The 10787-nt window shown below is 46.5% G+C and overlaps 1 protein-coding gene across 1 annotated transcript in view; it reads left to right on the top strand.

Moving 5' to 3' along the window:
- Window positions 1–10076, top strand: part of Cdh3 (cadherin 3) — a 50136-nt gene extending 40060 nt beyond the window's left edge. The window contains exons 13-16 of the mRNA XM_028768767.1: window positions 578–787; window positions 7427–7557; window positions 7873–8019; window positions 9445–10076. Of these exons, the coding sequence (XP_028624600.1) occupies window positions 578–787; window positions 7427–7557; window positions 7873–8019; window positions 9445–9654 (698 nt within the window). The 3' untranslated portion in view covers window positions 9655–10076. The remainder of the gene's footprint in view (window positions 1–577; window positions 788–7426; window positions 7558–7872; window positions 8020–9444) is intronic.
- The last annotated feature ends 711 nt before the right edge of the window (window positions 10077–10787 follow it).

Raw genomic sequence — 10787 nt, 5'->3', positions numbered from 1 at the left:
CACATGCCCACATTCACACACACACATGCACACATACACACACGCCCACATTCACACACACATGCCACATTCACACATACACACATGCCCACACACACACACATGCATACATGCCCACATTCACACAGACACACACACATTCACACACATATGCCCAGTCACACACACATGCCCACAGTCATACTCACACACACATGCACACATTCACACACACACACACACATTCACATACAGGCACGCACACACACACCAGCAACAAAAACAATAAGATGATAGTTTTGAAAAAGAAAAGACACTAAAAAATGAATTAATGTTGGTAACCCAGTAATCCTTCCCACAGCAGTAAAGTTTTGCTTTGCCGGGGTTTTAGAGATCGATCTTCTGTTTGTTTTGCTTGTCTGTTTGGGTGATCAAACCCAGAGCCTCGTGGATGCTGACCTCCATCTCAGTGCTACACTTAGACTAAACCTGCCTTTTGTTCTTTGAGTGCTGAGGCTGTTCTCAAAGTTTTACAGTCTTGTATTTAGTGCTCAACCCCGATGACACCCCTAAGCTAATAAATTATCTGTCTCTCCAGGAGACACCGTGGCCTTGTCCCTGAAGAAGTTCCTGAAGCAAGACACATATGACTTGCACCTTTCCTTGTCTGACCATGGCAACAGGGAACAGCTAACCATGATCCGAGCCACTGTGTGTGACTGCCATGGTGAAGTGTTGAATGACTGCCCCAGACCCTGGAAAGGTGGTTTCATCCTCCCCATCCTGGGCGCTATCCTGGCTTTGCTGAGTGAGTACCACATACCTCCGTGTACACCTGGGAAGACCTGACTGTTCTCAGAACTTGTGAAACTATGAGGATATCCAATATTGTTCATCCATCTCTTTCTCTTTTTTTAGTTTTATGGGTATGAGTGTTTTTGCCTGCATGTGTGTATGTGCACTGGGTGTGTGCCTGTGCAGGCCATAACGGGGTCAGTTCACCTGGAACTGGAGTTAGAGATGCCTCTGAACTGCCATGTGGATGCAGGGAATCAAACCTGGTCCTCTGCATGAACAGCCAGTGCTCTTAACCACTGGACTCTCCTCCCCCAGCTCATCCATTTCATAAACCCTAAGTTCCAAGAGTTTCTAGAACTTCTAGTATGTGCCAGGCTAACGTCTTCCTGTCATGACATTTTGAGGCCTAAGCAGTGGTTCTGGGCAGTCCAGGAATTTGTTAGAAAGGGAGACTGCCAGTCTCAGGCCTCCTCTTGTTACTCCAGCTGGCTGTGCTTTGCAGTAGAGGCCTGCTTTCTAAAGAACAGGCAGTTTCCTGGGTCCGCAGCCCTGCAGCCCTGCTGATCCAGAAACTTAAGAGTTTCTCGTTACTTGTGTTTTAACAAACTCTCAGCGGCTTTTAAGACACGACACCATGTAAGAATCACTGGACCAGTAGGCAGAAGTCTTTAGTTAAAAACAAATGTCTTTCATGACATTCGTAGGAAAGTGGATACAACAGGAAATCATTATTCTAAGTGAAGTAAGCCAGAGAGACATTACCACACGCTTTCTGTCACATGTGGTACCCAGACTTAGAATTCTATATGTAAATATATTTATGTATGTGCATGTATGTGTGTGTGCATCTGTGAGTGTTTGCGGGCCATGAAGCGAGAGTGGAGTTACAAGAGGAGGAAGTAGGAAAGACATAATGAATTTCATGTAATAACAAAAGGGGCGCTGTGTGGGGGAAGAGAGGCCAACATAAGTGGGCGTGGGCCCGGAACAAAGGAGAACAAAGTACAATAGCACGTGTATGAAGATGAGGTGATGAAACCCCTTACTTACTCTGTGTGCTAACTTAACAATAAAAATAGTAAAATAAATAAATAAATAAATAAATAAATAAATAAATAAATAAAAGACAGAGCTGGTCCTGGTGGTCCATGCCTTTAATCTCTGCACTCTGGAGGCAGAGGCAGGGGAAGCTTTGAGTTTGAGGCCAGCCTGGTCCCCAAAGTGAGAGTTTCAAAATAGACAGGGCTGTGACACATAGAAACTTTGACTCAAAAAAAATCTAAAAATAATAAAATAATGACAATAAATAAATATTTCTTATAGCTGGACATGGTGGTACACATCTGTAATCCCAGCACTCAGAGAGCAGAAACAGGAGTGTTGCCACAAGTTCAAGGCCAGCTTGGGCTATGTAATGAGATCCTGCCTCCAAAAAAAAAAAAAAATAATAATAATAATAATTTGTGTTGGCTATGGTGGCATATACCTGTAATCTCACCACTAGGGAGAATGAGGTAGGAGGATCACAAATGTCATGTCTGTCCAGACTACAAAGTGAAACCTTGTCTCAGAAAAGAAACGCATACACATACAAGCCCCAGATCTCTTTGCTGAAAAGGTAGAATCTGTCGTGGGTGACTTTTCTTGTTTTTGGTTTGTGCTTCATGTGCTCATAGCAGCCAACCGTAGGTGTGGGTCAAGGATGAGCCTTAACAACTCAGCACACTGTTCCCTGTTAGTGCATACGCACCAGGAGGTGAGGAGAGGGGTCTTAGGGTACAGCACAGAACAAAACAGGCACAGGCAGCCCTGGGAGAGTAGCCTCGGCAGCACAGAGCTGATAGCAAGCAGTTTGGCAGGCAGCTGAGTGCTGCCAGAGAGAGAAAGCCAGAAGAGAGACGGGGTAGGAAGTCTGCAGTTTTAACTAGGATGAACAGAACAGGCCTCAGTGAAGGGGGTATTAAGTAAATAAAGACCTGAATGGGGGAAGAAAAGCAACCATGCACCGCTCCAAAACAGCACATGCCCTGGGGCAGGACTGTGCTCAGTGTGTGGAGACTGCAGGGGCGTCTCTGGGGAAAGGAAAAAAATGATGGCAGAGCCAGGCAGTGGTGGCGCACACCTTGAATCCCAGCACTTGGGAGGCAGAGGCAGGCGGATTTCTGAGTTCGAGGCCAGCCTGGTCTACAGAGTGAGTTCCAGGACAGCCAGGGCTACACAGAGAAACCCTGTCTCGAAAAAAACAAAACAAAACAAATGACGGCAAAGGGTTGGACATCAGAGGGTTGATGGGTGCATGGCCTTGTAGTGAATCTTGTAGACTACTGGAAAAACTCTGGGTTACTGGGAAGTCGCTAGAAGATCTGTAGTATCAGAGTGCTGTAAGATAAGTAAGATTTTATTATATTCCTACTGAAAAGCCCATGCAGAGCTAGGGTAGAGGCAGGGGACTGTTAGAGACTGTTGCCATAGGTTATAGGTGAGCAGATGGTAGGTGGCCATACCAAGATGGAAGTAAGAGTTAATTCAGACTGGTGCAAAGGAAGGAACTGGTATCGATTTCAAGCATTTGGGGCTGAGCGAGTAGAAAAATGAGTAGAAAAAATGGAATTTTGGAGCTGGCCCCCAAGGCCTCCTGCACCTCAGTCCCCAGACTCCCCAGCACTCTTCAGTCAGTGCTCTGATGTTCCTTCCCATGAGTCATGAGCCAGGTAAGGACTTTGTTCCCTGGGTTACAAACTCCATCAGAGTCCCTGGTGCTGCTTTTTGGTCTCTTAGACTGTTGGATGTTTTTGCTAGTTGTTCGGTTTTATTTTCTGTCGCTGTGATAAAATATCTTGACAAATGCTATGGCATGTGCCTTTAATCACAGTACTCAAGAGGCAGGGGTATGTAGATTTCTAAGTTCAAGGCTATCCTGGATCGAGTTCCAGGGCAGACAGGGATACACAGAGAAACTCTGTCTCAACAACAACAAATCTCACAAAAGTAACTTAAGAGAGAAAAGTTTGTTTTCACTCCAAGTTTCAGTCCAGACCTTGAAGTAGCTAGTCATATCTACAGTTAGGATACAGTGGCACATCCCTTTAACCCCAGTACTCTGAAAGCAGAGGCAGGTAGATCTCCGTGAGTTTGAGTTCAGCTTAGTCTACATAACAAGCTTTTGGCCAGCCAGAGCTGTATAGTGAGACTCTGTCTCAAAAAGGGGATGAAGGGGCTGGAAATATAGCTTAGCAGTTACCAGTGCTAGTGGCTCTCCCAGAGGACCTAATTTCAATTCCTTACACCCATATGGTGGTTCATAACTATCTGTAACTCCAGTTCCCAGGGATATAACACCCTCTTCTGGCCTCTGTAGACATCAGACATGTACATGATATGCAGAAATATAAGCACCTCTACACATACAATAAAAATGAAAGAGATCCGGGCGGTGGTGGCGCACGCCTTGAATCCCAGCACTTGGGAGGCAGAGGCAGACAGATTTCTGAGTTTGAGGCCAGCCTGGTCTACAGAGTGAGTTCCAGGACAGCCAGGGCTACACAGAGAAACCCTGTCTCGAAAAAAAAACAAAAAAAAAACCCCAAAAAAACCCAAAAAACAAAAAAACAACAACTAAAATAAAATAAAAGAGACTAGCTAGATTCATACTATCCACTATACAGCTCACTTTCATCACTCACAGTTTAGGATCCCCTGCCTAAGGAATGGTGCCACCTACAGTAGACAGGTATTTCCACTTTAAGATAATCCCCCACAGGCAAACCTGATCTAGACAATCCTTCCTTGAGAGTCTATTCCCAGGTCATTTTAGATTATGTTAAAGTTGACCATAAAAACTAACCATCATGCTAGTGGTGGTCACATCTTAGAAATTATTAAGGACAAGCAAGACATACTAAGACAGCCCACTGCCTACATCACCCAGATACTCAGACTAAGTTGAAATGAGCCACGAATCTGTACTTTAGGAGAGCTGACCGGGCAGCGTGGCGCATGCCTTTAATCCCAGCACTTGGGAGGCAGAGGCAGGTGGATTTCTAAGTTCGAGGCCAGCCTGGTCTACAGAGTGAGTTCCAGGACAGCCAGGGCTATACAGAGAAACCCTGTCTTGGAAAAACCAAAAAACAAACAAACAAAAAAGAGATCTGGACCTTAGCCAGGTAGTGGTGGCATACACCTTTAATCCCAGCACTCAGAAGACAGAGGCAGGATCTCTGTGAGTTTGAGGCCAGCTTGGTCTATGAAGCTAATTCCAGGACAGCACAAAGAAACTATGTTTCAGGAAAAAGGGACAAGAGGGTCTTGACAGTATAACCCCCCCCCCCAGACTTCACAAGAATTTATGGCTTGATTGTACAATCACCTGGAAATGCAGAAGATAGCGTGTTGCCTCTGTTGAACAAATCTTCCTTTATTGAGTATCAAGCCGTGTAACAGAAACTTGATTTTAGTAAGCGTACTTGCTTAACAGACATGAACCCCTGGGCTCTAGCCCCATAACCACATAAAAACTGAGTATGGCCAGGGCAGTGATGGCACACATCTTTAATCCCAGCACTCAGGAGTGGGTATCTAATTTCAGAGTCAATCTGGTCTATAGAGAAAGTTCCAGGAAGGCAGGGCTACACTGAGAAACCCTGTCTTGAAAAACAAAAATAAAATACCCCCCCCCAAAAAAAAAAAAACTGGGCGTGATGGCAAATACTTGCACTTCCAGTCCTCGGGCAGCAGAAGCAAGAGAGTAAGTTGAGGTTATCTTTGGCTACATCCTGAGTTCAAGGCTGGTGGACGCTATAACACCCTATCTAAATAAAAGAAAAGTAAATAAAAAGGAAATAAGTTTGAACTACGATGGGGACCTGGGGGAAGAGGATAAGGAAATACAGTTTCTTTTGCCTGTTTGTTGAGAGAAGAGATATGCCCGACCAGGCCGAATGGAGAAGTGAGTAGCAGATACACATAAGCCTTGGGCTTGTGAGAAATCCAGCTTCCTCCAGACTGGGGAAGAAAAGAGATGAAAAGTCACATCTGGTCCATACCTCTGTGTGCATCCTGAGAAGCCATGACTTCCCAAAGAAAGCTTGTCTTATCTGAACAGTGGTTCTGTCAGTCACCACCACATATAACTACAACAACAATAACCACCCCAAACAGTAACTGTCACAGTGGAGAATGTGAGAGGGTACCCCATGACAGCTAGGGACAACAGCCTGGCCTTAGCTGGCCCGTTCTTCCCAGGCAGATGCTTTGCCAGTCCTTCCAACTGTGTAACTGGAAGACAGTCCTTCCCTTAAAATTCCAATTTAACATTTGCAACTAGATCAGTTACTACAGTGTACCAGCCGTAAATTATTTTACCTTTAAGTCTGTAGCTAACTTAGAGGTCAGCAAATGACTAAGAATGTCATGGAAGGTAACAATGACTAGTGGGGGCATCTGTCCCCTTAGTAACATCAGCATGGGAAGTCTGGTATAGTAAAGCTATAGGATTTTAGGTGGGAGTGGAGTCATTCTGCTTCCAGGAGGAGGAGACATTAAGTGGAGACCTAAAGGTAAAGCTGTGAACGTGCATAGAAGACAGAGAGTGCAGGGCTCTCAATCTAAATGGAGCTGGATATGGTAGTGTGTTCCTGCGATCCTAGCATTTGGGAGGTCTTGGCAGGGTGTATTAGTCAGGGTGCTCTAGAGGAACAGAACTCACTGAATGAATGAATGAATGAATGAATGAATGAAGAATGAATGAAGACACACAGAGGATTTTTTTTAGAATGGCTTACAGGCTATGGTCCAGCTAGTCCAACACAGACTGTGTATCAATGGAAGGGTCAAGAATTTAGTTGTTTTTCAGTCCATGAACCTGGATGTCTCAGCTGATCTTCAGTATATACCAGAATCCCAGAGAAGTAGGCACTAACACCAGTAAAGGAATGGAGTTGCCAGCTTGAGAGAGAACAAGCAGGCAAAGAGGGCAAGCTTCCTTCTTCCATGTCTCTATACAGGCTGCCAGCAGAAGGTATGGCCCAGATTAAAGGTGGATCTCCCCACCTCAAAAAAATCTGGATTAAAAGTGGGTCTTCCCACTTCAAGTGATTTAATTAGGACAAAATCCCTTAGAAGTGTACCCTTCTGCTTGGATTTTAGTTAATTCCAGATGTATGCAAGTTGATAACCGGGAATAGCCATCAAACAGAAGGATCAGGAGTTCAAGACTAGCCTTAGCAAGACAGTGAGACTAATCTGGGCTACATGAGACCCTCTCTAAAGAATCTGTAAATAGCTGGGCAATGGTGGCGCACGCCTTTAATCCCAGCACTTGGGAGGCAGAGGCAGTTGGATTTTTGAGTTCAAGGCCAGCCTGGTCTACAGAGTGAGTTCCAGGACAGCCCAGGCTATAAGAGAAACCCTGTCTTGAAAAAACAAAAAAGAGGGAGGAGGAGGAGGAGGAGGAGGAGGAGGAGGAGGAAGAGGAGGAGGAAGAGGAGGAGGAAGAGGAGAAGAAGAAGAAGAGGAGGAGGAGGAGGAGGAGGAGGAGGAAGAGGAATAAGAGGAATCTGTAAATAAATGAATTCCCTACGCTCTGGGGGCCCTGGAGGCCTGGCTGGCCTTCATGGTTGGGGGTGTGCTTACATTTCTTCATTCTTTTCAGCCCTTCTGCTGGCACTCCTCCTGCTGGTGAGAAAGAAGAGGAAAGTCAAAGAGCCCCTTCTGCTCCCAGAGGATGACACTCGAGACAATGTCTTCTATTATGGAGAAGAGGGTGGTGGTGAAGAGGACCAGGTGAGTCACTGGAGTTGAAAGGTAGATATGGTGTCCACAAGGCCCATGATGGGAATGATTGGGTCACTCATCAGCCTCTTAGTTATGTTGACCAGCCCCAGCAGGCCATCATTCTTCATGCAGGACTGGCCACCAGCTCCCACTCCTGGGAGGTATCTAGTGCTGTAGTCTCTCTGCTCCAGCTAAGTGGCTCTCAAGTCTGTCCTCAATTTGGAAGAATGGGGGACAGTAGAAATGAGGGGTTTCTGGCTGAGAAGTGACTGGTGGAGAATGGGGCAGATTCTCAACCCAGTGGTCCCATTTGTTCTCATAAAGGACTATGATATAACCCAACTCCATCGGGGACTAGAGGCCAGGCCTGAGGTGGTTCTCCGAAACGACGTGGCACCAACCTTCATGCCCACCCCCATGTATCGTCCCCGACCTGCCAACCCAGATGAAATCGGCAACTTCATCATCGAGGTGAGGCATGACAGGTTAACTGAGTGAGAACAGCCCTGAGTCAGGTACAAGCATGGGAGAACAAACACGGGCTTTCTGTATTGACTGTGAGTTCTAATCCCGGCTCTGCCCTCCAACTATGTGATCTCTGCATCCTTGAGTATCTATGGGTTTCTCTTTCCTCCTACTCCGGAGTTCTCTCCTCTGTCTGTCTGTCTGTCTGTCTGTCTGTCTGTCTCTCCCTCCCTCCCTCCCTTCCCCCCCACCCCGTGTTGGTTTTTTAAATTATTTTGTGTGTATGGGTGTTTAACCTACATTCATGTTTGTAAACCATATGTGTACAGTGCCCCCAGAGGCTATAAGAGGATGTTGGATTCCCTGGCACTGGAGTTGCAGACAATCGTGAGCCCCTAAGTGGGTGCTGGTGCTACAAACCCTGGTCCTCTGGAAGAGCAGCCAGTACTCTTAGCTGCTGAGCCATTGCTCCAGCCTCTGGTTGGTTGGTTGGTTGGTTGGTTGGTTGGTTGGTTGGTTGGTTTGAGACAGAGTTTCTCTTTGTAGCCCTGGATGTTCTGGACCAGGCCTCTCTGTGTAAACCAGGTTGACCTCAAACTCACAGAGACTCTCCTGCCTCTGCCTTCCAAGTACTGCAATTAAAGGCTTATGATACTATTCCTGACCTCTTGGTTTTTATTATTGTTATTATTATTATTATTTTATGTTTTTACACTTTATCTATGTATCTAGTGTCTGTCTTCCATATCTGCCACGGTACACATGTGAGAGTCAGAGGACACATTTTTAAATTTTTATTTTATTTTCTATTGGTGTGTGTGGAGCGGGAAAGATGGCTCAACAGTTAAGAGTATTTGCTGCTCTTCTAGAGGACTGGGGTTTGAGTCTAAAAACACACATGGAGACTGACAGCTCTTTATATCTCTAGTTCTGGGGGTATCTAGTACCCTCTTTTGGCCTCTGCATGCATTGCATACACATATGTGCATAGACATATGTACAGACAAAACACCAATGCACATAAAATAAATAAACCTTTTAAAAATAAAAAATTTTTAGGCCAGGTTAGTGGCACACGCCTTTAATTCCAGCACTTAGAAGGCAGAGGCAAGCCGGGCGGTGGTGGCACACACCTTTAATCCCAGCACTTGGGAGGCAGAGACAGGTGGATTTCTGAGTTCGAGGCAAGCCTGGTCTACAGAGTGAGTTCCAGGACAGCCAGGGCTACACAGAGAAACCCTGTCTTGAAAAACAAAAAACAACAACAACAACAACAAATTACTTGTATGTATCTAGGGAGGAAAAATGTCCATGTGGAAGTAGGGTGTGGGTCCATGTGGGGCTAGGGAGTGGGTCCATGTAGAGATAGCCCAGACAGCTGGCAAGAGTCTTCATCCAATCAGTCCTCACTGCTGCTCTCTACTTCCCTAGAACTTGAAAGCTGCCAACACAGACCCTACTGCCCCGCCCTACGACTCCCTGCTGGTGTTTGACTATGAGGGCAGCGGCTCTGATGCTGCCTCCCTGAGCTCCCTCACCTCCTCCGCCTCTGACCAGGACCAGGACTACAACTACCTTAACGAGTGGGGAAGTCGATTCAGGAAGCTGGCAGACATGTATGGTGGCGGTGAGGATGACTAGGCTGGTCTGCCACGCTCTCCAGGCAAGAACTCCAGACGGGTCACAGCAGCATCTCAAGGGAGCCCAGCTCCCACTCCAGCTCGGACTCTGAAGCTCGCCAGGAAGTGGCCTGCGTAGCACGCTGCATCTGTCGAGAAGGCTGGACTGTGAGCCTTTCAGATGGAAGGATGTGGCTCTGACTTCAACACTGATTCCCCCCTCAGCCATGGCTGAGCCCCTGTCAGAGAGGAATGTGTAGAGGTCTCCTGCCTGCCACACGGCCTCTGCCCTCTCAAGGCGGAACTTGCTCCGATGCCCTTAGTGACTTTCCCCACCCAAATAGCCCCCTCCCTTTAGAGAGCTGGCTTTAAGGCCCTTTTTTCCTTTAATGCAGTTTTCCAAAAGAGGCTGGGGGTGGGGACATCGGTGTCCCCTCAGGTCCTGCCCTGGTACATTTCTCCGATCTCCAGGCCTTGAGGCCTCACATTGGGAGGGATCATTTTTTTTACTGAGTATATATATCTAAGTTGTCTCGTATTTTTTTATTTTCCCGGTTGTGTGTTGTAGATGAAGAGTGATGACAATCGTGTAAATGTACTAGAATTTTTTATTAAAATGAACTTTTTTTTTCCTCAGAGGTGCTAGGGAAGTGAATTTAAAAAAAAAAAAAAAGACTTAACCTAGTTCTCATATCATGTGTTATGTGAAGCATTGTGTTTGGTGGGTTTTAGACTTTTTACAAGCTCTGGCAAATGCCCTCGCTTCTCTCCAACTTCCCCCTTGTGGTAGATATGCCCAGTATTCACTTGCCTGCTCTTGCAGGCTCAGCTGATCACGGGCCAGAAAGATGGAAATGCCATGACAGGCCAGGCCGGAGGTGGGATGCAGACCTCCCTCCTTCTGCAGCTTCAGGGCTATGAGAGAACCACAGTTAACTTCCTCCCCTGGAATTGAGTGCTCCAAGCCCGTAATTACAGGACTTGGGTGGTGAAATCAGGAGCTCCCGGTCTTTGTGAGCTGCATACAAGGGAGGTCAGCATCTGGGGGCAGAGGTTGGGGAGGGGAGAGGAAGGGGGGGTGATAGGTTCATGGGTGGTGTGTGTCTGTAACCCTAGTACTCCACAGAGACAGGAGAGCTCAAATTGGAGCCTGGG

This window comes from Grammomys surdaster, unplaced genomic scaffold (assembly GCF_004785775.1).
Source record: "Grammomys surdaster isolate TR1022 unplaced genomic scaffold, NIH_TR_1.0 187, whole genome shotgun sequence".
Classification (NCBI taxonomy): domain Eukaryota; kingdom Metazoa; phylum Chordata; class Mammalia; order Rodentia; family Muridae; genus Grammomys; species Grammomys surdaster.
This window is presented reverse-complemented; position numbering and strand designations above follow the sequence as displayed.